General features: G+C 41.6%; 2 protein-coding genes across 9 annotated transcripts; both read left to right on the forward strand.

Moving 5' to 3' along the window:
• Positions 1-187: 187 nt before the first annotated feature.
• ahcyl2b (adenosylhomocysteinase like 2b) lies at positions 188-13,088 on the forward strand. Of its 5 annotated transcripts, none has more exons than XM_077594422.1 (16): positions 188-556; positions 5,163-5,271; positions 5,629-5,772; positions 6,659-6,862; positions 6,927-7,021; positions 7,103-7,209; positions 8,380-8,496; positions 8,573-8,636; positions 8,704-8,792; positions 9,056-9,126; positions 9,199-9,293; positions 9,367-9,465; positions 10,558-10,626; positions 10,707-10,785; positions 10,859-10,979; positions 12,945-13,088. In XM_077594422.1, the coding sequence occupies exons 1-16, from the start codon at positions 230-232 to the stop codon at positions 12,952-12,954; spliced, it is 1,800 nt and encodes a 599-aa protein (XP_077450548.1). In that variant the 5' UTR covers positions 188-229; the 3' UTR covers positions 12,955-13,088. The 5 variants fall into 5 exon arrangements, with proteins under 5 accessions (XP_077450548.1, XP_077450551.1, XP_077450549.1 ...); XM_077594425.1 differs by having other exon boundaries at positions 5,644-5,772; XM_077594423.1 differs by lacking the exon at positions 12,945-13,088 and adding an exon at positions 11,437-12,745.
• On the forward strand, positions 13,018-25,432 carry strip2 (striatin interacting protein 2). 4 transcript variants are annotated; one of them, XM_077594416.1, is made up of 22 exons: positions 13,018-13,117; positions 14,150-14,399; positions 15,235-15,304; positions 15,399-15,473; positions 16,175-16,309; positions 16,379-16,499; positions 16,584-16,652; positions 16,719-16,825; positions 17,769-17,896; positions 17,980-18,168; positions 18,344-18,394; positions 20,383-20,615; positions 20,779-20,844; positions 21,521-21,656; positions 21,727-21,801; positions 22,030-22,127; positions 22,217-22,343; positions 22,417-22,517; positions 22,620-22,686; positions 22,767-22,871; positions 22,939-23,143; positions 23,580-25,432. In XM_077594416.1, the coding sequence occupies exons 1-22, from the start codon at positions 13,062-13,064 to the stop codon at positions 23,828-23,830; spliced, it is 2,715 nt and encodes a 904-aa protein (XP_077450542.1). In that variant the 5' UTR covers positions 13,018-13,061; the 3' UTR covers positions 23,831-25,432. The 4 variants fall into 4 exon arrangements, with proteins under 4 accessions (XP_077450542.1, XP_077450540.1, XP_077450543.1 ...); XM_077594414.1 differs by having other exon boundaries at positions 22,939-23,103; XM_077594417.1 differs by lacking the exon at positions 18,344-18,394.
• Positions 25,433-26,303: the final 871 nt, after the last annotated feature.

Here is a 26,303-nt window from a genome sequence, read left to right on the forward strand (position 1 = left end):
ACAATTTCTCACAATTAGTTGTTTTTATCCGAACGTTGCTGTTGCATTTTTTAACGAGTCTAATTTTAAGTGAAGGTGGTTATTAGGATTGCTAGCAAGTAGACGGGAGAATTTGTAGTCCACAAGGATTGGGACTACAAAGACCAGCGTCCATGAGCTTCCGCTACTCACATCCGTTCGCGCGATTGTAGTGTTGGGGGGGGAAAGGGGACTTGGGCGAAAACTAGCGATGTCAGTCCAGGTTGTGGGCGCGAAAATGGCAGAGGTCGAAATCAAGGAGTCGCCGAAAGAATTGGCCGCCGACTGCCCAACCACCTCGGCGTCGGAGGGAATAATGGCCAGAAACTACTCGCGCGAGGCCGGTTCCACCTCCGCCAGCACGACGGTTTCCCCGACCGCGGAGCCTTCCGTCAAAGCCGGGGAATGCAGCTCGAGCTTGCTGGCCCCGAAGATGCCGCAGGCGTCTGCTATGAAGAGGCCGGACCCCCAGCAGAACGGCGGCGAGGCGTTCGTCAACCGGGACGGCACCGTGGCAGAGGCGCCCCGAATGAAAAAGGCCAGTGGAATTCTATTTTTTTCCTAATTTTAGCCTTGTTTCCTCCGCGTGTGCCGTGAAGCTAACAATGCTAAGCAACACCGCTAATTCAGCAGTGTCATTTAGCCTTCTAACAACATGTTTATGTCTTTGAAACTTGTCGAACAATGCGTATACTTTGTGTCCAAATGGCTATTTTGTTATTTAATTCGCTCGCTGACAGACACATTTACACCTAACTATACTAAACAAAAATGTCAGTTTCCTAGGAAACTTCTACTCTCGTTCAACTTTTATGCAATGCTGATTTGGAATTGTGTGCGCATGTTCATGAACGTATTGTGCTTATGACGTCACGTTTATCACCTGAAGTGGACAGGTAATGTTTACGTCTATTTCCTATGACAAATGAGCCAACGTTATTTTATCGAAAGGGATGTCTTTCTGTAAATCACGTGTCAAAGTGGCGGCCCGGGGGCCAAATCTGGCCCGCTGCATCAATTTGTATGGCCCGGGAAAGTAAATCATGAGTGCCGACTTTCTGTTTTAGGATCAAATTAAAATGAAGAGTATAGATGAATATTAGATTTCCTGATTTTTTCCCTCTTTTAAATCAATAATTGTAATTTTTTAATACATTTGTGTGTTTTTAGTTCAAAAATGATTTTGTAAAATCTAAAAATATATAAAAAAGCTAAAATAAACATTGTTTTAGATCGATAATAAAAAGGAATATTCAGGGCTTTTAATCCATTTATAAAAAAATCTAAATATTATATCTAAAATGGTCCGGCCCACATGAAATTGAGTTGACGTTAACACGGCCCGCGAACCAACCCGAGTCTGACACCCCTAATATACATCATACTTCATATATCTCATTTAATCCTAAATGTTACCTTAAAAAAAAAAAAAGTTTTATAGTTGTGATTTTAAAACAAAATACACACATAAACGGCACCAAATTTAAACAAAAATTTTAAATCCAATAAAATATCCTTTAAAAATGCAAATAAAAATCAAATTTTTGTGACCTTCACAATTAGATCATCTTTATAATGAATTGAAATAGAATATTTGCATTCATGGTCAATGGCACTGTTACCAAAGGATTCATTTTGAATTCAAACCAATTTGACGTCTATCGCAGACAACGGCAGCCGATAGCTTAACATACTAACTTCAACGATGCGCAGTGATCCCCCGGGGATTGTTTTAAACCAATATTCCCCTTTGCATCCGGCCGGGCGGAAGGTTTTCTATTTATAGTTCGCCAGCTCCCCACTTGACCGGCCCCTATGGCACTTGTCGTTATGTATATTTCTATACGACCATAGCAAGAGCTGTCATTGTGCATCAGTTTGACTCCTGCTGTCCGGTTGACAACTGGTTAAACGCTTTAATCTTCATCGTGTGCCCTCATGAGAGGATTTAAAAGCTTGCTCTGTTGTAACCCAAGCCCAGATGTGAGCTGTTTTAACCCATTATATACACACAACCTGCTGATAATATTTTTTTCCACCGCTTTTTTATTTTTTTTCTTGCCTCCCAATATCAATTTTTGTTTTTCTAAGGCAAATATCCAAGATGGTTTCCTGTAAAATAACATCATTCTTCCTAGTCCCCGCCCCCTTTTCCCCCCCTTAATATATATCAATTTTCTTGTCAACCATCCCGCTTTGATGTAAGGTTATGTCACATGCGCTAAGCTGGCGTTCCTGGTATTATTGCTGCCCGGCTAACAGGCTTACAGTGTGACCTGTGGCTGCCCTACATGGGAAGTAGAGTGGACGGAGAAACGGGTTATGTATTTCCAAAACAACAGAAATATGACTGGAGTACACGGCACATTCTGCCTGACTACAAGTAGCATTGTAGAATGGTCGACAGTCGTCGTCTTTTTGGGGGGGAGACTAGAATTCTTCCTGCAACAGTTTTCTTACGTTTCAGCTCAATAAAAGTTGCTAAAAGTGTCTGACGGTTATGTCGTCAAGTGTCTTGGTGCAGCTGTCCACATTTGCATTTGTACTAAATTACTTAATACCGTATTTTCCCTTACATGCTGTATTTTTCGCAAAAAAAAATGATGACTGAATCGAGGGTACGGCTTGTATGCGCATAATTTCGACTTGACATGCACGAAACTTCAAGGTGACAAAGACGAAACTCCATAACGCAAGACAATGCGGCCGATACGGTCATTTATTTTGAAATAGGAGAAGAATAAACCGATAAAACGCGAAACAAAAAGTATTTTAAACACAGCTGGTCTGTAGTTTTTCAGTCCACTGAAAGGCTTTATTGAGCCATTAAAAGCACAAGCATGTTTCAAATTGTGCACTTTAGACCTCAATAGCATGAAAGCGGTGATCCTGTTCAACCCGCATGCTACACCACAGCTAGCGTTCTTGCCGTGCGTGCACACCCGTCGCTATATGCGACGCCGGCGTTTGTCGGCGCGCATAAATCAACAGGAGGCGTTCTTACGTCACCCCCGCCCCGGGGTGAGCGTGCGTCCCGGATGGACCACTTCACGCTAGTTGCCTCCTCTTTTCACCGCCTGATGGTGAGGGTGCTAGCGGGTGTTTGGGTTACGTGGTTCAAGCTATATAACTGTACACCATATGGTGTGTATATATAGACGCATATTTGTTTTATTTCTTGGACCAGGACCAGGATTGCTTTTCACCACCCTTCCAATGGAAGTCAAGACCAACGAAAAATTAGAGGGAACATTGGATATGAGTCCAAAATATGGTCAGCCATCATTCTAATGCCCTTGTTGTAGTATTTTGTAGTGCTTTTCAATCAAAAATCAGTAATAATGGCGCGTGATGTTTCCAAAATCCACCATCCCGACCGGATACAATATATATTCAAAACAGCCACCATTTATGTAATGCCATTGAGTAACAGATGGCAAAGCTTGAGGGATCAGTGTACTGTGACACTACAGAGATCTCTGCCTTTTTACTCATATTTGTCGTGCAAATGCGATGCCCAGCTTTGGACCGTCAAGTTGCGTAACCAAGACTGCGGGCTACAGGTCTGGTGAAAACCAATTTGCAGTGTCTGGAAGATGGCGGCAGAGCGGGAATCACCAGCCGCCCTTTCCCTTCTGGTGTTTGTTTTTGAGGATAGAAAAGTCAAGAGTTCTCTGGGTGGACCAGCTGGTCGGTCAGAGGTTGTGTTTCTAAAGGACTCCCCATGTTTGATTAGAATCAGGTTCCTGTCTCCAAACCCGCCGTGCACCAAGCCCTCCTGGCGCGGGAATCAAGTCATGTTACCGCAGAAGAGACGGCACAGCTGTATGATTGAAGGCGCAGCTGAGAGCGAATAGAGTCGGAGCGCGTTAACGTGGCGCCATCATGACTTTGTTGATGCAATTGTCCCCTATGGCGAGGCACCTATGAAAACGTTTATTCCCATGCTTCTGACAAATACCTGCCTCAGTTCGCTGGGAAAATGTTAACCTCGTTTGTTACATCCTTAAACCCGTGGTCGAAGTCGCCCCCTTCTGTCTTTCCCTTTTCAACTTTAGAAATGGTTCCGTTTACTGAATGTTCTACGTTGTTTTTGTTTTTTTTAACCTTGTGTTGAAGCCAACAAGGGCAAAAGGATGTTGGCCCAACTCAAGCTTCTTGTTCAATGATATTTTATCATTTGCTGCTGGCCAATAAAAATTGGGCAGTGGGTTGCAGTTTGAATCCCCCTGGTCTACAAGTATTTTGTGTTCTGGAACCACCGCTAACCAGTGCTACTTGAGTCCCGAAACCTCTATCCACGGCTCCCAGGCTCCAAAATAAGGTCAAATCTCCAAACTCTGAGCTCCCAAAGCCCATCCTCTAACCTCAATCGGGTAAACCTCAAAAGCTTCATTATACCCTTTTTACGGTCGTTTAAGTGATTTGCGGAATCTGCTGCCCTCTGAAATGCGCCGATTCAGGTGCTGAGAATTTGTCCGTCGGTTAGATTTTAAGCCTAATTAGCTCTAATCCCCTTTTTTTGTTAATTGATGTTGTTCTCTTTTAAATTACTCAGATTAAATAAGACGCAAACTGGCATGATATCCCTGGGAGTGTAGCCGGCCGGGGTAGAAAGAGAGTTACGCAAAAAAAAAAAAAAAAAAAAAAAACGAAGGAAGGAAAACAATAAATCACATTGTGCCTGTCGGACCAGTTTTGGCTGGATTGCAAGAAGAGAGCAGTGACCATAAAGAACCTCAAATGACAGTGGGTCATTGCAATATCTGTGCATTTCCCCTCGGTAACATGGATTTATTGCGGGAATAAGTCATCCATTACATTCGTACTAAGAAACTGTGGAAAGATGGATGGCTTGAATTAAAGTCCCAGTATCACCTCAGGGGGTACTTGACTAAATTTCATCAATCAGCTGACCCCTGTGAGCTACAACCTTTAGTCCCTTTCCTTGGAAAAGAAAGTAAAAAAGCGCAAAACACACTTTGAATCCTATTTCGCTGTCAGCCAGGAAGGAAGAGTCACTTAGCACAAGTAATGTAGTGGAAAATAGTCTCTTGTAACTGTTTATTTTCATTGCAACGTTTGATTTTTGGGATTCTCTTTCCAATCCCAAATTCTGACCTTGTTTTCCTCTCAACCAACAGATCCAGTTCGCAGACCAGAAACAGGAGTTCAACAAGCGACCCTCCAAAATCGGCCGGCGCTCCTTGTCTCGCTCCATTTCCCAGTCATCCACAGATAGCTACAGCTCCGGTAAGCTAACGAACCCTCACATGCGTCGTTTTAATTCTTCTGATGGTTCCCGCCGTCGCTAATACTTTTTCTAAGACTTCTCCGTTTTTCTTTAATCTTGCCAAGAATTTCAAAGAGCACTTCATTAGTTCCTCTGAATCACCACTGTACAACCGTCTTTTGTTTTTATCCGATTTTTTTAAACCTTTGTTCTTCACTGTCTATAGCCTAGCTGCTTTTATGTTACTCCAAGTAAAAAAAAAACGGTCTGCTTTTATATTGTGAACCTAAAGTGGCGAAATGACTTAAATTGTCATTCAAGTTTGTTATACCGCAGGACTTATTTTGAAACAAAAAAAAAACGTGTTTGTTTACCAGCCGCGTCATACACAGACAGCTCCGATGACGAAACGTCTCCACGGGACAAACAACAGAAGAACTCCAAAGGCAACGGCGACTTCTGCATCAAAAACATCAAGCAGGCTGACTTTGGACGGCGAGAGATTGAAATAGCTGAGCAAGGTAGCCGTCAACTGAGCAATTAAGTACAGTGGTACCTCGAGATACGAGTTTAATTCGTTCCGGGACTGAGCTCATATGTCGATTTTATCGTAACTCAAACAAACATTTCCCATAGAAATGAATTAAAAACAAATTAATTCGTTCCAACCCTCTGGAAAAAAACACCAAAAAACAGGATATTGGATTGGAAAAAAAGGTTTTATTTGTTCTAATTCGCCATCTATTAACAAAGTAACACATAACTAGTGGTTTAATATTACTAAAATCTGTTTAATAGTACTAAAATTAGACAGATTTCGCAGAGGGTAGAGAGAGGGGGGGTAGACTTTTTGCACGGCAACGCGCTGGTAACATAACATAAACAAATTGAAATGAACTTGAATTACGATGCAGACACTCAAAAATAAGTTTAATCGAACCTAACACTAAACTTAATTCTAATGTAGTTTGACATTTTGATACCTTTCTTCTCCCGGGGTCTTTTTGCCCCGCCTCCACACTGACGTTCAGTCAATATCGAGGGTTGTTCGAGTTTGTATTCCCTTCAAAATATTCCAAAAATGATGCACACAAATATCCTCACAATAGGATAACGCACAACCACTTGCCAACGAGAAGTAGCATATATAACTCTCGTATTAGCAATCGCCTCGCCATTCGCAATGACTAACGGGAAAAAAACACTGAAAAAATACAACGCTGCGCCTAGTGCTCTCAAAATTTGTCTCGTATCTCAAGAGAAATATTTGCCCGAAATTTTACTCTTATCTCAAATTGCTCGTATGTCGGGGCACTCGTATGTCGAGGTACCACTGTATCGGGGGATTAAATGTTCTAATGTTCTAAATTCCTTTTATCCACCTGGAACGGCTTATTACCCCAACAGAGATGCCGGCCCTCATGGCTCTGAGGAAGCGAGCCCAGGGTGAGAAACCCCTGGCCGGCGCCAAGGTGGTGGGCTGCACCCACATTACCGCTCAAACAGCAGTGCTGATGGAAACGCTCTCAGCTTTGGGTGCTCAGTGCCGATGGGCCGCTTGTAATATCTATTCCACCCAAAATGAGGTGGCAGCTGCTTTGGCAGAAGGAGGTAAGACCCCGGTCGTAGTCTCGTTTCTACTCCCCTTCGATGTCCGCCACATCTCCGGCGACAGGTTTCAGCGTTTTCGCGTGGAAAGGCGAGTCGGAGGATGATTTCTGGTGGTGCATCGATCGCTGTGTCAACGTGGAAGGCTGGCAGCCCAACATGGTATAGGGCGCTTTGCCATACACTTGGTCGCGAAGGGTGGTCATCATTTGAACCGGAGTTAACCCCTCTCTTCATCCAAAGATTTTGGACGATGGTGGAGACTTGACCCATTGGATCTATAAGAAGTACCCCAATATGTTCAAGAAAATCAAGGGCATTGTGGAGGAGAGTGTCACTGGTGTGCACAGGTAGGAGGAAATTCAAAATGGATGAATCAAAACTGAAATGTGTCCGTCTTTCTCGCAATGATTAAATACTGAAGTCAATAGGTGATGACTTTGAATGTACAGCGGTACCTCGACCTACGAGTGCACCGACATAGGAGAAATTTGAGATACGAGTAAAATTTGGAGTAGATATTTATCTTGAGATACGAGACAAATTTTGATCTACGAGCAGACAGCGGACGCGAGATGCTGCTCATAACAACATCATGGCCACGGTCTCTCTCCCTGCAACTCCCTCGTGTAATGTCTGGTCGCAACTCCCTCTTTGTAATGTCTCTGCGAGCACTGGGCGGAGCGTTGCATTTTTTCAATGTTTTTTTTTTCCGTTAGTCAGTGCGAATGGCGTATATACTACTTCTCGTTGGCATGTGGTCGTGCATTATCCTATTGTGAGGACATTTGTGTGCATCATTTTGGGAATATTTTGAAGGGAATACAAAAGCAAACAATCCTCGATAGGTTGCATCTGAAAGTCAGGCTGGAGGCGGGGCAAATAGAGCCAACTCAGGAGAAGAAAGGTATCAAAATTTCAAACTAAATTAGAATTAAGTTTAGTGTTAGATTCAATTAAACTTATTTTTGATTGTCTGCATCGTAATCCAAGTTCATTTAAATTTGTTTGTTATGTTACGAGCGTGTTGCCATGCTCTCTGTCCGCCCCCTTCAAAATCCGTATAATTTTAGTACTATTAAACACATTTTAGTAATAATAAACCACTAGTCATTTGTTACTTTGTTAATAGATGGCGAGTTAGAACGAATAAAAATGTTTTTCCAATCCAATATCCTGTTTTGGGTGTTTTTTCAGAGGGTTGGAACGAATTAACTTGTTTTTAGTTCATTTCAATGGGAAACGTTCGTTTGAGTTACAAGAAAATTGACATACGAGCGCAGTCTCGGAACGTTTAAGCTCGTATCTCGAGGCACCACTGTATTGGTTTCATTTTGGCTCTCCTCGTTCCTCGTCGACACGCTAAAATGTGTTCAGTATCTGGTGGCATATCGCCATCTAGTTGTGACAATTGCACCCCTCCCTCACCCCTCCCTGTGCTTGGTAGTTACGTAATTGCAGCATTGCGGTACACAAAAATCACCACAACATGAGAACTAATGAATGTCACTGTTACACAGGCTTTACCAGCTGTCCAAGGCTGGGAAGCTGTGCGTCCCGGCCATGAATGTCAACGACTCCGTGACCAAACAGAAATTTGACAACCTCTATTGCTGCAGGGAGTCCATCTTGGATGGGTATGAGCCCTTGTTCATCCACTCGGTGAAAGCCAACCAGTTCAAATGATGAGTCCAATTGTCGTCTTTTTTCTAGTTTGAAGAGAACCACCGACGTCATGTTCGGAGGCAAACAGGTGGTGGTGTGCGGCTACGGCGAGGTAAGGCAAAGCCATCCGTTGCGACTAGGCGCAATTGTCCATAAAGGTGGATCCCTGGCGCCCTCAGGTGGGGAAAGGCTGCTGCGCCGCACTCAAAGCAATGGGCTCCATCGTCTACGTCACAGAGATTGATCCCATTTGTGCCTTGCAGGCTTGGTACGCCGCCAATCGCATACCTGTCAACCTCTGCCGATAACTGCCCTTATAAATGATTATGATTCCCCTTACAACCCCCCTAAAAACCTTACAAACACCGTACGAGTCGTACGGTGTTTGTAAGGTTTTTTGGGGGTTTGTAAGGGGAATCATAATCATTTATAAGGGCAGTTATCGGCAGAGGTTGACGGGTATGCAATCGCTCACTATTGGAAAGCTCAGTCTGTGGTTTTTTTTAACTTTATTTTGTTTCCCAATAACAGCATGGATGGCTTCAGGTTGGTGAAGCTCAATGAAGTTGTCAGACAAGTGGACATTGTCATCACTTGCACGGGTGGGTTTGCACGTTTGGACTTGAGCTCACTTGACGAGATCTTTGGGACTTCATTTTTTTTTTTCATTTCAGGCAATAAGAATGTGGTGGTGCGGGAAAACCTGGACCGCATGAAGAACAGCTGCATCGTCTGCAACATGGGGCACTCCAACACTGAGATTGACGTGGTGGGCCGTTAACTTCCTGACTCCATTCTGGTGGGGTTTGGATACAGATTAGTCAAATTGGAATTATTTGCAGGCAAGTCTGCGGACGCCCGAGCTGACCTGGGAGAGAGTTCGCTCCCAAGTGGACCATGTCATCTGGCCTGACGGAAAGAGGATAGTCTTGTTGGCTGAGGTACTTTTTTTGGTTTTTTATTGTTGCTTAACCACTGATAACATCTGTTATAAATATTCAATGTCATATTTGTGTTCTGTTGAGTTCCCGTTTTTTCCCCAGCGCTATATGGGCAAATTTAACAAATTGGATCCAGGAAATTGTAGTGATTTGGGCTTTAAAGGGTTAATGAATTATTTTAATAGCTCTTGGTAAAAATAAAAAAATGGAAGACCTACCTTACCGTTTTGTTTGATAAAAATTCTAATAAAATTGAAATTAAAATGGTAAAAAAGGGAACATTTATGTATTTTTATTAAACAGAGTAGAAATGAAAAATAAAAAAAACAAGAATTCACCCAGTTGATTTTCCACGCTTTTAAGATTTGTAAAAATTCAAATAACCAAGTCCAAATAAAACTAAAGACAAGGAAAAAAAATTACATATTTACAGTGGTATCTCAACATACGAGCAATTCGAGATGAGAGTAAAATTTCGGGCAAATATTAATCTTGAGATACGAGACAGTCTGATATACGAGCAGAGAGCGGACGCGAGATGCTGCTCATAAGAACAGCATGACCGCTGTCTCTCTCTCCGCAACTCCCTCGTCTAATGTCTCTGGTCGCAACTCCCTCCTTGTAATGTCTCTGCGAGCACTGGGCGGAGCGTTGCAATTTTTTTCAGTGTTTTTTTCCCCGTTAGTCATTGCGAATGGTGTATATACTACTTCTCGTTGGCAAGTGGTCGTGCGTTGTCGTATTGTGAGGACATTTGTGTGCATCCTTTTGGGAATATTTTGAAGGGAATACAAACTCAAACAACCCTCGATATTGACTGAAAGTTAGTGTGGAGGCGGGGCAAAAAGAGCCAACCCGGGAGAAGAAAGGTATCAAAATGTAAAACAAAATTAGAATGATGTTTGTGTTGGGTTATATTAAACTTATTTTTGAGTGTGCATCGTAATCCAAGTTCATTTCAATTTGTTTGTTATGTTACGAGTGCGTTGCTGTGCAAAAAAGTTCCCCCCCCTCTGTCCAGCATTCTAACTTCAATGCCTTTTTGAACGTATGAACATCTGTTGAATTGTCTTTGAAATGTCTATTTTGCAGGGTCGTCTTCTCAATCTCAGCTGTTCCACGGTGCCCACATTTGTGTTGTCCATCACAGCCACCACGCAGGTACAGATGGTCTTATTTGCCAAGCTTCCCCGGGCTGTTTAGAAGCAGGATTCATGCTCTATATATGTTTGCACGGCAAGGCTCTCGCTCTGATAGAGCTGTACAATGCGCCGGATGGACGCTACAAGCAGGACGTCTACCTTCTGCCTAAAAAGATGGGTAAGATTTTGAAATGTTCTAGAGTTAGAAGAAGAGCTGAAAACGGCAAATCTGCATTTTGTCTGGCGCTCAGATGAATATGTGGCGAGCCTGCACCTGCCCACATTCGACGCGCATCTCACAGAGCTGAGTGATGAACAGGCCAAGTACCTGGGCTTGAATAAGAACGGACCCTTTAAGCCAAACTACTACAGGTAATAATTGCCACCCAACCGTTGACATTTACAGTGGTACCTCGACATACGAGCAACCCGACATACGAGCATTTCGAGATACGAGTCAAATTTCGAACAAATAATTATCTCGGGATACGAGACAAATTTAATTTTAGTTCTATTAAACAAATTTTAGTAATATTAAACCACTAGTTATGTGTTACTTTGTTAATAGATGGCAAATTAGAAGAAATAAAACATTTTTCTTCCAATCCAATATCCTGTTTTTGCTGTTTTTTCAGAGGGTTGGAACGAATGAATTTGTTTTTAATTCATTTTAATGGGAAACGTTCGTTCGAGTTACGAAAATATCGACATACGAGCTCAGTCCCGGAACGAATTAAGCTCTTATCCCGAGGTACCACTGTATTTGTTATTATTTTGTCTGATTTTTCCTTGTTTCATTTTTTTTGTTTGTGGGATCTCTTCCGTAAAGGTATTAAAGCGGTTTGGGCTCGGGCAAGATGAGTACTTCACAAACCGTACAGACTCTGAAGGGATGGTTGGACAGGAAAGTCGACACGCAGCCTTTAGATTATGTTTAAGCGCAGGGGTCCGGGCACACCTGAGGGGGCGCTCATTTAATTTATTCCCACTCCGAAGAGGCGTTTTTTTTTTCTTTTTGTTGTTGTAATTTGCCATCGGTGTCTCTATTTCTTTCCGCCATGCTTTTTTTTATTGTTTCATCTGAAACTCAAATTATATTAACTAAAGAGAAAAGGAAGAAAATGTATTGGAGATTTAACCCCCTGACCCCTCCCCCCTTTTTTTTTTTCCTTCGTTTTTTAAAAAACTTTTATTCTTGTGTAATCCTTCATTTGAGGGCGGTGGTTGGAGTTTTAATTCTTTAGTTTTTCTTGAGGTAAAATTGAAACTGGACAGTGATTGGCTCTTTCAGGCATCACTAAGTATTTGGGAGAGATCTTTTTTTTCAAATTTGTCAAATCATGACTTTCTGTATACTTACATATTTATAGAGTAAAGACAATTTTTTTTTTTTTTTTTACATTTTTCCTCTCTCAAAATCAAATGTCATCCAGGTAAGCAATTATAGTTTATTTAATTGTATGTTTAATATGTACCTATATGAATGAATACTGTGATTATATTAACAAAGATACCAAAACATGAAGTTGGCTTGGAAAAACAACTCATTTGACTTTAGTTCTAAGTTTCCGTTTCTGCGTTTTTAGACTGTTTGCGATATATATAAAAAAAAAATCCCGCAATTCGCACGCACAACGCAAAGGTGAAATACTTTATCTCCATTTTTTTCCTGACAAAATTTGTGCTTTGGTGTCCTTTGTGCTGTCCTCAATCTTTGTAGATTTAATGTGATTTGCGCGGGTGTGTGGCCTTGAGAGGATGGCGACTGTAATTATGCGTGTGTGTGTCTATATGTGTGTGTGTGTGTGTGCGCTTCATAAAAAGCTGCCTCAGGATCCAAGAATGCGCGTTTCAGGGTGGGGGAAAATTTCCATTTTGTCAGCGTCAAACAGACCACCAGCATTGTGTTTGTATTGTATATAGAATCCACGCATTCTATATATTGTATACAGATAAGAGATGACCTTTAAAAATCGTAGTCAGGAAGATCATCTGTATTTATTGTTGTAAATCCTCAAAAAAATTGGTGAAAATCAATTCCCGGAAGATGTTATGTGAAAAAAAAGGACATAAAGAAATGATGGTAACCGACGAGCAATAATCTGTAATCTCCAATAAAGATGTACAAAAAAATGGAATTTGCCCATTGCTTTAATGGTTTGTGATCCTTCAGGCTTTATTTATTCTCTCCATTCGCTTCTCCGTTCAGCGAACTGTCGGCAAAACGTCCGTCGGCGAATCGTCTTTCGGCGAATCGGCCGGTCACGCTATAATGACTTATTCGATTCCGTCATGTTTATTCATGTTCACCACATCTTTAATTGTACTGCTCCACAGGAAGGGTTAGCAAGGACTACGGTGAAGGTGTGTTTGCCAAGAGGAAGTGGGTTCTCTGCAAGATTTATGCAGGACAGCAAGACGCTTATTTATCCTCCCATTAGGAGTTGCACCTGAATGCAACACACTGTAATGTGTTCACCAGAGCTTGCTGCTTTTAGAGAGTTCTGCAGGTAGGCAATATTAAAGGTGCTATAAAATACTACAGTAAGTGACTTCAAAATGATAGCAGACCATATTTTGGATATGCGTCAGCTCCAAAAAGTGACAGAAGGGGCTTAATAGTGAAATTTGGTCGCAAATTAGTCACATTTAAAAAAAAAAAAAAAAAAAAATCAAACATGATACTTGAGATTTTTGCAGTCTGCTAGCATGCAATCCATAGCTTTCAACTCGTGGTGCTGTGACCATTGTTATTCTGTCAACATTTACTAGCTAGCGCAGCACTATAAAGCTAGAAATGATCAATTCTGGTTGTGACATCACAACCTCACCAAATTTGTAGTAAAATGACATTAGTGCAGTCCTTGTTTGACATGGGTACCATTTCATAGCACCTAATGCTATTTTCACGTCAACATCTGATAATTGTCAACTTGTAGTTAATTCTACCACAGATGAGTCATTTGTGAAGTCGATTGTCAAAGCAACCGATAACAAGAAGAAATTGGTGAGTTTCTAATTCAGTTCTAGTCACATTGGTGCCAGACTTTTGCCTTATGCAAACAGTTTAAATACTTTAAAATATTTATTTATGCAATGTAACAAACTGTCATGTCAGCGTGTGTTTTAAAATGTTGTGTTTTTGTACATTTTCATTGCTAATGTAGTTTGTTTTTTTAGCTAATACTAATTAATAGCAAATGAATTGGCACCAAAATGTCATATTTGTGTGTAGATGGTAATATACATGTTTTGAAAAAAAGTGTAAGGTACATGTATACATCTAGAAAAGTTTTTAACATAATTCTCACATTTGTCTAATTCACCGTAGCTAATGGTGAGGCTAATGGACAGAATGGTGCCAAAACAAAGTCATGAGGGGTATAATATTATCTTTATATTATTTTGAAATTTAAATGTTAACAAAAAACTTTGAAATTGACTGTACATTTACACGCTACGCAAAAAAATAACAATAATAATAATAATATTTTGATTGTGTCAAATTCGTCTCCTTTGCCGGACCGCCCCGCCCTCTGGAGGCGTGCGGGGAGAACGAACCCAGCATACGTCGCGAGAATCGAGGGGCGCAAAAACGAGCAAGGAGAAGCCCCCCCCCCCAAGTGGTCCTCCCCACCCCTGGCAGACCACCCCGTTTTCTCTCCGCTGCGCGTGAGAAAGATGCAGGAGGAGGACATGGAAGTCCCACTGCTCAATAACCTTAACGACAACGGCGACAGGCTGAGATTGAAAGGCAAGGATGCGTTCAAAGACCAGCAAAAGGAGTCCGAGGTAGGTAAAAACCGAGTGACGTTCTAGGTCGTCGGAAATAATACAATTCCGGGGGTCTCCCCTTGTTGCCGGGGAGTTTAAATCCCCGAGACAGCTGAAAAGGGTGCACGCAGACAGGCGCTCTTGAGAGGTTATTTTGGCTACCGGCTCCTAAAAATAACCCCGCTCGTAATCCTGCGGCGTTGCTCAACGTGGGGACAGACGGCAGGTGGTGAAATGTGCAATCTAATATAGTAGTTTCATGCTGCATCGTGGATTCAACAATATACTAAGGCTTGTCGTTTAGTATTCATGACCATTATTGGTGACCTTTTGACCTAGTTTGGATACTGCCACCTGATCACTGTTCTGATGGATTTGAGGTCCATTGCCGTCAATGGCAGCAGATGCGATTAAAGGCATTTAGCCTTGTAAGTTTGAATATGGAATTTCACAATGGAATTCAAATGTTTCTCATGTGAGGGGACACATTCTGTTAAATGTTTGCATATATATATATATATATATATATATGCAAACATTTAACAGAATGTGTCCCCTCACACATGTATATGTATATATAACAATATATATGTATATGTGTATATATATGTATGTATGTATATGTATGTATATATATGTATGTATGTGTGTGTGTATATATAATCTAAATCTTATTTGCATTGCCCAGAGCAGATGGGAGCTTACTTCCTTGTTAGATTGCAGTCACTCTTTCTTTCTTTAGACTAGCAAGAAAAAATACTTGACAATGACAATTTGACCCTGAACATATTTAAAAGTGAAATTTGTTTAGTGGTTTGGGCTGCTGATTATTTGATGATAATTTCCCCGGCAGAGCTCCATGGAGGCACCCAACCTAGAGTTTGAATATGGAGACACGGACACGCTCACTTCCGAAATGTCAGGTACAGATTTTGGACAGTTCCCGTTCAAACGCGGGTAACCAAAAGAATGTATTGACTGTAAAGTTGAATGACACTCGTATATTATTCCTTCCAGAGTTTTACAGCTACACCGAGGAGCCAGAGTTTGCTTTGAACAGAGACTGCTTTGAGGAAGACTTCGGAAGTTACGGTACGATCCAAGAGTTAACTGACCCATTGTAACTGACTTACAGTGGTACCTCGTGATACGACAGCTCGTCATACGACATGCTCGTGGTACGACGGAAATTTCGTAACTGTGTTTTAAAAAAAATATATTTTCTTTTTCCCGTAACTGTTTTTTTTTTTTTTTTAATATAGATATTTTCATGCATTCTTTTCCCATCACTGTTTTTTTTTTTAAATATAGCTATTTCCAAGCATTCTGTTCCCGTAACTTTAAAAAAAAAAGTTACATTAAACGTTGAGTGTCTGTATATATTTATCCAAGTTAATTTAAATTTGTTTGTTCGTTTACGAGTGCATTGTTACCGTGGATAAAGTCCCCCCGAACACCTCCCCCCGCCTCCGTGTGTATGTCGCTGTCTATATCCCCGGCCAAATGCGTCTAATTTTACTTCTATTAAACACATTTTATTACTATTAAACCACTTGTTATTTATTACTTTGTCAATATATGGCGAATTAGAAGAAATCAAACATTTTTTCCAATACAATATCCTGTTTTTGGTGTTTTTTCAGAGGGTTGGAACGAATTAATTAGTTTTCAGTTCATTTCAATGGGAAATGTTCGCTCGAGTTACGAAAAGCTCGACATACGATCTCAGTCTCGGAACGGATTACGATCGTATGTCGAGGTACCACTGTATTAATGTGCAATTCTGGTTGCAGCTCAAGGTCGACGCTGGATCGAGCTTAGCGTGGAGGAGCGGCGTACGTATGTGATGAGATTGCTTGACGCTCTGGAGATGACCGACCGTGACAAGAGGCTGAAGATGGCCCGGGCCATCCTCTACCTGGCTCAGGGTACGACATATTTCCAGTGCGCCTCGTTGGACCTAATTCCGTACCATTGCGTCGTTATTTGGTTTACAGGCGTGTTCGACGAATGCGACACCGAGGCGGACGTTCTCCGCTGGTCGAGACGCAACGTGTTCCTCTTGTACGACATGGGCATCTTCACAGCCCTGCTGGAGCTTCTCAGCATGGAGATCGAGTGAGTAAGAACCCCCCTGGAAGACGGCCTTCATTTCATGAGGATCGACAAGGCGACCATTCCAATTGAAATGGGTTTTTCTAGTAACAGCCAAGCGTGCAGCATCGCCGTGAGGAAGCCTGCCATCTCGCTTGCAGACAGCACAGAACTCAGGTGATAGAATGTTATATTTCCAGTCCATTTTCCCCCCCTTTTAAATAAATCCTCACTTCTCCCCAGAGTGTTGCTCAGCATCATGTACCTGATGGTGGAGAGCATTCGAGTTCGAACGGAGGACGACGGACCCGAGTGGAGAGCTGCCCGGGAGGCCTTCAAGACAGAGCTGGGTGGGTTAGAAAAACCGAAACCCCGACACAGTCCAACTTGTTCCAGAAATTGTCTTTTCTACAGTGAGACCTCGAGATACGAGCTTAATTCGTTCCGGGACTGAACTCGTATGTCGATGTTCTCGTAACTCGAACGAACGTTTCCCATTGAAATGAACTAAAAACTAATTAATTCGTTCAAACCCTCTGAAAAAACACCAAAAACAGGATATTGGATTGGAAAAAATGTTTGATTTGTTCTAATTCGCCATCTATTAACAAAGTAACACATAACTAGTGGTTTAATAGCACTAAGATGTGTTTAATAGTACTAAAATTATACGGATTTCACAAGGGGAGAGAGAGAAAGAATTTTTGCATGGCAACGCGCTCGTAACATAACAAACAAATTGAAATGAACTTGGATTACAATGCAGACACACTCAAAAATAAATTAAACGAACCTAATACTAAACTTAATTCTAATTTTGTTTGACATTTTGATACCTTTCTTCTCGCAGGTTGGCTCTATTTGCCCCGCCTCCACACTGACTTTCAGTCAATATCGAGGGTTGTTTGTGGTTGAATTCCCTTCAAAATATTCCCAAAATGACGCACACAAATGTCCTCGCAATAGGATAACGCACGACCACTTGCCAACGAGAAGTAGTCTTGTATTAGCGATCGCTCCGCCAACGGGAGCTAACAAACTAAGGGAAAAAAACTGAAAAAATGCAACGCTCCGCCCAGTGCTCGTAGATATCTGTTATACACGGAAGAGATGCGGCAAAAAAGAAAATCATAAACAGCCTCTCATGTCTTGACCACCTGGCTTTCTCATATCTCGAAATTGGTCTCATATCTAGAGATAATTATTTGCTCGAAATTTGACTCGTATCTCAAATTGCTCGTATGTCGGGGTACTCGTATGTCGAGGTACCACTGTATTGTTAATCCTCCTCAGGTGCGCCTTTGTACAACGGCGAGCCTTTTGCTCTGCTCCTTTTCTCAATGGTGACCAAGTTCTGCAGTATGAACGCACCTCATTTCCCCATGAAGAAAGTATTACTTCTACTATGGAAGACAATCCTGGTCAGTCCCGAGAGCCTAAAAATGCGATCTAGCGTGCAGATTATCGGAATCGACTAACACGACTATCTCTACTCTTTTCCCAGTTGACCTTGGGTGGCTTCGAGGAACTCCAGGAAATGAAAGTGCGGGAGCGCGACAGCCTCAACCTTCCGCCCCTCCCCGAGGACAGCATCAAGGTGGTGAGGGCCATGCGAGCCGCCTCGCCGCCGGCCTCCGCCATGGAGCTCATCGAGCAACAGCAACAGCAGAAGCGAGGCCGGCGCAGTCGGAGGGTACGCCTTGTGTAGCGTTGCTCGCTCCAGCTAGCTAGCTAACACATGACTTACCAAAGACTAACAACAGTTCCTTTTCCTCATTCCATGAAAGCCATCCTTCTCTAACTCATTCGGGGCCGGAAGGACGGCGTCCCCTTTAATCTCATTGCCCCTCTCCCTTGTGTCCCCACAGAGTGCCTTTGTTGATAGCTTGGAAGGAGACAGTCCTTTTCCCAAGAAGCAGGTCTTTACTCGCAAATTCCTTTTTTTTCTGCATTGACCTGTTTTTTGTTGCACTCCTTCCCCTCACCTCACCTTTGCCTTCTTTCCTCTCCCCCCCGGCGAAACGTCCGTCGGCGAATCGTCCGAGTACCCTCCCCCACCCTCCTATATTAAGCCAGTCGTAGCGTCCATCGCAATGCTACCTTCAACACAATTATTCACCGACACAAAAGACACCAGAGTAGCGGGGGCTCTTTAAAATGCATTCATCAAAGAGGTGAGTAGTGGATTTGTTAGAGCTGATTTTTTGACTAAAGTTGAGTTGAAATCTCGATCAAATGTCTGGAATAGGCTTCAAATTTAAGCACTTTGAATTGGTTTATGTAGCATTTTAGGAATTTGTTTGAGCTTTAAATGTTAATATTTAAAAATTCTTTCAAAAGTGCTTTCACTTGATGAAATGTGTAGGAACGTGATTGGCTTATTTAAAAAAAAAAAAGAGAGAAAATGTGTATTTATTAAAAAAGGGTACGTTTGTGTTCCTTTTTAATATTTGATTTTTTTAAAGTTATTTTATATTGAAAAGGGGAGAAACAGAAATTCCCCTGCGCACATTTTATTTATTTTCGAAATCAGGTTTTTTTCCTACTTGAAAAAGAGAGAAAATAAAATCAATAAATATCCCTTTTTTTTACATTTTTTTAGCCATTTTTAGCTGTTTTCCCCCAAATTTTGGGGGTAAAATTGGACATCGATTTTTTTTTTGAATTCCAAAAATTAGAAGAAATGAGTCAGTGAATAATAAAAAAAATGAAAGCGGTGGGGGTGGGGGTAGTGCACCTTCTTTGATGAGTGTCATTGAAAGCAGCTAGCAGACCCCGCTAGGAATAAGAAAGAGTCTCAGGCTCCCTACACAACACAGAATGGCTTCCTCACAAATGTCCGTGGCCTTGTCGTCTCCTACTTACTGTGCCTTTTACCCCAGAACGAGTCCCGGGGGTGCCGCAGCATCCTCCGCAGCGGCTCGACTAACATCCACGGCGCCGACTCATGCCTGATTGCCTGCACCGCCCGCCACACTCATTCACCAAAGCGACAGAATGCGTGCGTTTGCGTGCGGATAGCACGTTTATGTCTCACTCTTTGAACAGTCCAAGCAGGACTGGTGGCGGTGTGCAAAAAATTGCGGTAAATTGAATTGGAAATGCTTCAGGTTGCAAGGTTTCCTTTTGAATGCTGACAAAGTTGAAGCTTTGCCGTCATCATTGAACTTCTCACGGGCTGTGGGGGATTGGAATTGTGCTTGCATTACGGATGCCGTTGGCCTATGTTAAGCACTCATACGAGTAAGCTAAACATTAAATATTCGGGTGCTATGATCTCATCTTTGAGTTGCATGAAGACTGAAAATAAGCATTTTCTTTCAGGGCCGCTAGGGCTGCCACGATGAATTGGTAGTTCATTCAAACATTGGGAGACTATCATTTGTGTACATTTTATTTTTCCCCTATTTTGTTTATTTTAAAGTATTTTCTTTTATTTTTCTTCATTTTAAAGAAACAACTGGGCATTCCTGTCTTTTCTCAATTTATAATATATATCATAATTTAAGTTATTATTTAAAAATGAATGTATCTATGTTTTTTTTTTGGTTTTCCCTAAGCTTTTATTGTATTTTGTTTTAGGTATTTACCAAATTTAATCAATTCTTAAATCTTTGTTTTCAGTCCGGAAGCTAAAAAAGAAAATTATTATTGGCAAACATCTGGAAAACAATGACATCATTTATACATAATATTTACTCCAACTTTTTTAGCACATTTCTAGCTCAAAAATTGGAATCCCTGCTCCTAAATAACTTAATTATAGTTGACTAAATGCAAAATAATGTTTTGTGGCAGCCCCGCTGGCTCTAATTTCACTCGCATTTTCCAGCAAAAGATGGCTTAAACTAAACCATTTTTCTTGGTGTTTTATTTATTTATTTATTTCTCTTGTACCCCACTTCAGCCGCTGGTCAAACAAGACAGCCTGGACACGTACAACGAGCGGGACCCCTTCAAAAACGACGACGTCCGCGACGAGGAGGAGGACCCCGAGGACGGCGACAACGGCATGGAGGGCGAGGTGGACGCCATGGACCGTGACGTCATCATCCAGCCGCCGCCCCCGCTGCCTCCTTTGCGACCCCCCGCCGAAAGGGTCAACTTCCCCAAGGGTCTCCCCTGGGCTCCCAAAGTCAGGTGGGTGTTTGACTGGCGCGTTATTGGATTGGATAACTTTATTCATCCCGTATTCGATAATGACTTGGGTGTAAGTAGTGAATAGAGCTTAAGCTATTGAATATTGAAGTTTTTGAGCAATTTTGTTGTTGTTATCCTTTACAAATGTCTTTTCTACATGCAGGGAAAAGGACATAGAGCACTTTTTGGAGACCAGTCGGAACAAGTTTGTTGGCTTCACTCTGGGAAAGTGAGTACAGACGCTCCTCTACTTACGAACGAGTTAGGTTCCGAGCGATTGTTCATAAGTTGAATTTGTTCGTAAGTTGCTCAGTGCTATATTTTGTATTATAATTTATGTTTAAGGCCTATATAAGTATATTGAAGGTTTATATACGTGCATTTGTATGTTTAAGGCTTGTAGAAGTAACCAGCATTGGTTTGTACTGAAAAAAAAAACCATTTAATAAAATGGAGAGAATACATACAGTACTGTATACATACATTAGAGAGAGAGAGATTTACTAGAAACTGGCCGAAAGAAGCTATCTAATGACGATTGCAGTTTTCTTTTTTCATCATAAATGATGCGGTATGGCATCATTCAATTGATTTGCAAACTTTGTGCAGTGTTCAATATTTGGGTCCTGCTGCTCGATCTTTCTGTTTATAAATGGTACTGACGGTCGAACGATTCAATGCCCGTGTAACGCTCACCACTTTCTGACGCGCATCAAGCTTCGTTATTATTCCCACTCATTTCAAATGAAATGGCTTGCCTCTTCCTTGCACCTCTCTCAATAGAAGCCTTTCGCTTTTCACCAACCATATTCAATAATGGATGCACAAGTTATTTAATGATACTTTTTCGAGCGTTCCTCTTGAAGCCACGCCCAATCCTAAAGCTGGCTCCCATTGGCATTTAGCGACACCGAGACGCTGGTGGGCCTTCCTCGCCCCATCCACGAGAGCGTCAAGACTCTCAAACAGCACAAATACGTATCCATCGCTGAAGTTCAGATGAAGCGCGAAGACGAACTTCAACAGTGTCCACTCAGCTTGGTGAGTGCTTTCCTCTACTTGTCGCCGTCGTCATTCTCTTCTTGCTATCGTCTCCTCTACTGTCACGCAGGGCGAGGAGGAGGTGGAAGAGACGGCGGCCGAGACACTCTACTTGGGCATGCTCCCAAACCTTTCGCAATATGTGGTGGGTTTTGTGAGAAAATAGAAAAATACTCCCACTGTTGCATTTTACAGTGGTACCTGATGTTCTTATGAGCAGCATCTCGCGTCCGCTGTCTGCTCGTAGATCAAAATTTGTCTTGTATCTCAAGATAAATATTTGCCTGAAATTTCACTTGTATCTCAAATTTCTTGTATGTCGGCCACTCGTATGTCGGGGTACCACTGTATTTTCCTTTTTTTTTTTTGTTAGATCGCCCTTCTTAAGCTCTTGTTGGCTGCGGCGCCGACCTCCAAAGCCAAAACCGATTCCATCAACATCCTGGCCGATGTGCTCCCTGAGGAGATGCCGTAAGTTTTTTTCCCCCCGAGGCGGAGGACAGAAGACGACAGAGCAGAGAGCCTGATTTTTTTAATTATTTTTTTGCATTTGGGTGCAGAATTACTGTCCTCCAAAGCATGAAGCTGGGCATCGATGTCAACCGGCACAAAGAAATTATCGTCAAGGCCATCTCGGCACTGCTGCTGCTTCTCCTCAAACACTTGAAACTCAACCACGTCTACCAGGTTGCATGTGACCTCCTATTGGTTGTATCTTTTGGCGAAAAGAATGTCAAACTGATGATATAACCTCTTCCAGTTTGAGATAGTCTCACAGCATCTGGTGTTTGCCAACTGTATCCCACTCATCCTCAAGTTCTTCAACCAGAACATCATGTCTTATATCAGTGCTAAAAACAGGTAGGGTGTTAGCTCATTCACTGCTATTCTATGTTTCATGTACAGTGGCCACTCGTATGTCGAGGTACCACTGTATTGTTTTTCTTTTTGTTTTCTTTGCAGCATATGCGTGTTGGATTTTCCCCACTGCGCCGTCCATGAAATGCCCGAACTCACCGCCGAAAGCCTGGTGAGTCCGTAAAAAAAAGCCCGTCCGAATCCCCGTTCCCCGTTGCCTTCAACCGGACGACATTTGACGTGTTATATCAGGAGGCTGGAGACAGCAACCAGTTTTGTTGGAGGAATTTGTTCTCTTGCATCAACCTGCTAAGAATCCTCAACAAGCTGACCAAGTGGAAACACTCTCGAACTATGGTGAGATCCAAAACGAGGGGAAAAAAAAACCAGAACGTCTGAAGAACAATTTATTTCTTTGCAATAGATGCTGGTGGTCTTCAAGTCGGCGCCCATTTTGAAGAGAGCGCTCAAAGTCAAGCAGGCCATGATGCAACTGTACGTTCTTAAGCTGCTCAAAATTCAAACCAAGTACTTGGGTCGCCAGTGGCGGAAGAGCAACATGAAGACCATGTCGGCTATCTACCAGAAGGTCAGACACAGGCTCAATGACGATTGGGCCTATGGGAACGGTAAACACACACACACACACACGCAACACTTTTAACCCATAGGCTGCCATTTCTGTCAATTTCACTGAAACAAAATACAGTGGTACCTCAAGATACCATCTTAATTCGTTCTGGAACTGAGCTCGTATGTCGATATTCTCGTAACTCAAACGAACGTTTCCCATTGAAATGAACTAAAAACAAATTCATCCGTTCCAACCCTCTGAAAAAACACCCAAAACAGGATATTGGATTGGAAAAAATGTTTGATTTCTTCTAATTCGCCATCTATTAACAAAGTAACACATAACTAGTGGTTTAATATTACATAAATGTGTTTAATATTATTAAATTTAGATGGATTTCGTGGAGGGGAGAGACAGACAGAGAAAATATTTTTCCGGTAATAGAACTGGTGAATTCAAGAACAGACTAGGCTGAATTTTCCCCCCTGCAGATATCGACGCACGGCCTTGGGACTTCCAAGCGGAAGAGTGCGCCTTGCGCGAGAGCATCGAGAAGTTCAACAGCCGGCGCTACGACAAGAACCGCAACGGCGACTTTGCGCCCGTCGACAACTGCCTGCAGAGCGTGCTGGGCCAGCGCGTGGACCTGCCCGAAGACTTCCACTACAGCTACGAGATGTGGCTGGAGAGGGAAGTCTTCTCCCAACCCATCGAGTGGGAAGGCCTCCTGCAGGAACAATGAAGAAGAAGAAGAAGAAGAAGACAAATATAAGGTAGCAGGGTTAAGGTTTGCCCACCTTGTAAGCACCCACTTTTACACTCTGATGCACTCGACTTGTTTTGTGTCCACGTTTTGATGACGTTTGTAATAGTGTACATGGTGAAACTTCAGTCTGAAAATCGCACATTTCAAACACTTTGTGTACTTACAATACAGTGGTACCTCGAGATATGAGCTTCATTCGTTCCGGGACTGAGCTCGTATGTCCATTTTCTCGTAACTCAAACAAACGTTTCCCATTGAAATGAACTAAAAACAAATTAATTCATTCCAACCCTCTGAAAAAACAACAAAAACAGGATTTTGGATTGGAAAAAATGTTTGATTTGTTCTAATTCGCCATCTATTAACAAAGTAACATAACTAGTGGTTTAATAGTGTACTAAAATGTGTTTGATAGTACTACAATTATATGGATTTCGCAGGGGGGGAGAGAGGCGGACAGAAAGAGGGGGGTGCTTTTTGCACGGCAACACGCTCGTAACATAACAAACAAATTGAAATGAACTTTGATTACGATGCAGACACACTCAATAATAATTTTAATCTAACCTTACACTAAACTTAATTCTAATTTTGTATTAAAGTTTGATCCCTTTCTTCTCCCGGGTTGGCTCTATTTGCCCCGCCTCCACCCTGACTTTCACTATGGATGGTAGTTTGCTTTTGTATTCCCTTCAAAATATTCCAAAAATGATGCACACAAATGTCCTCACAATAGGATAACGCACGACCACTTGCCAATGAGTAGTATATATAAATTTCGTATTAGCGATCGCCTCGCCATTCTAATGACTAACAGGGAAAAAAACACTGAAAAAATGCAACGCTCCGCCCAGCGCTCGTAGATATCTGTTATACACGAAAGAGATTTGGCAAAAAAGACATCAAAAACAGCCTCTCATGTCTTGGCCAACTGGCTTTCTCGTATCTCGAAATTTGTCTCGTATCTAGAGATGATTATTTGCTCGAAATTTGACTCGTATCTCGAATTGCTCGTATGTCGGGGTGCTCGTATGTCGAGGTACCACTGTATTGGCCATTGGCAATGGCATTCATTCTCAAACCCTTGCAGTCTCACACACAAGGAAGTGACAACAGAATGCTTATTTTCCTTCACATGCTCATTTAAAAAAGTTTCTCTACCTGACCTGCCAACAACGAAGCACACAAACAGAGCACAAACAGCCTCGTCACAAAAAATGTTGTCACCGTTGATGGCAGTTTTTATCGACGTTCACCGTGTTTAGAATTGTTTTTATGTCTCCGAACTATAACATGCATGTAGAATCTCAGGTCAACACAAAAAGTGCAAAAGTTCAATCCGTCACTTTGTTCCATTTGTGCCAAAAATGAGTGCCATGTTTTTGTCATGCTAGGCTACATAATCATGCTATTTAAAAAATGTAAACCGCTATGTATTTTCCAAAATGTACAGTCGAGAACCTAACATAATTGTATCGCGTAAAATTATTCTAAGCTGTTTCCAGCGGAAGCTTTTATTTGAAGTATAAATACATACCATAACTCTAACTTATTAAAACATGTTTTTTTAAAACTCGCTTGTTTTGTTCTTGTTGTTGTTCTTGGGAAGGACATTCACTAAAATTGCAATTCCTTGATTATTTGTAATTTGGGGGGAATTTTTTAAATCACATTCCTATTTTAGGCTCTATTTACAAAATAATTTCGTTTAATTTTTGGGGATTTTTTTAAAATCACATTCCTAATTTAGACTCTATTTACAAAATAATTTCATTTAATTTTGGGGGATATTTTTTTTAAATCACATTCCTATTTTAGGCTCCATTTACAAAATCATTTCATTTAATTTGGGGGGGATTTTTTAAAATCACATTCCTATTTTAGGCTCTGTTTACAAAATAATTTCATTTAATTTTGGGGTGATTTTTTTTAACATACATCAGACGGAAATTTTGTCGTTATATTCTAGGAATTGACTTTATAAGCCCCTCCCCTTTCATGGTAATCTTTAATTTTAGGATTTATTAATTCTGACTGTGCCAGCAGAGGACACATGCCAAAAAACCCTGGTCCGATGAGATGTTTAGGGAGTGAGCCATGTGGTTGTAGTTCATTTGCAACCGGCGGCATCCAAATAGCCAAAAACGTCTGTCTCCAATCTTTTATTGTGTCTGTCTTAATTTGGCGATAACATTTATTTTAATATCATGTAGAGCAAGAGAAAGTCATTTTATTTAGTAGGATTGTTACGGAGCAGTGGTTCTCAAAAACCACTCAAGAAAAATAAATGTTATCGGAAAAGTGTATATATCTTCTAGAAAATAAATATCTATTAGTATTCTTATTTAAGAATAGTACTTCTGGAATCACTGTGACGTCCATATAAAAACTACAACAGTAAAAAAAAAAAAAATCTAACTCACGCATGCGCACACGACTAAACGGAAGT

This window comes from Stigmatopora argus, chromosome 23 (genome assembly GCF_051989625.1).
Source record: "Stigmatopora argus isolate UIUO_Sarg chromosome 23, RoL_Sarg_1.0, whole genome shotgun sequence".
NCBI lineage: Eukaryota > Metazoa > Chordata > Actinopteri > Syngnathiformes > Syngnathidae > Stigmatopora > Stigmatopora argus.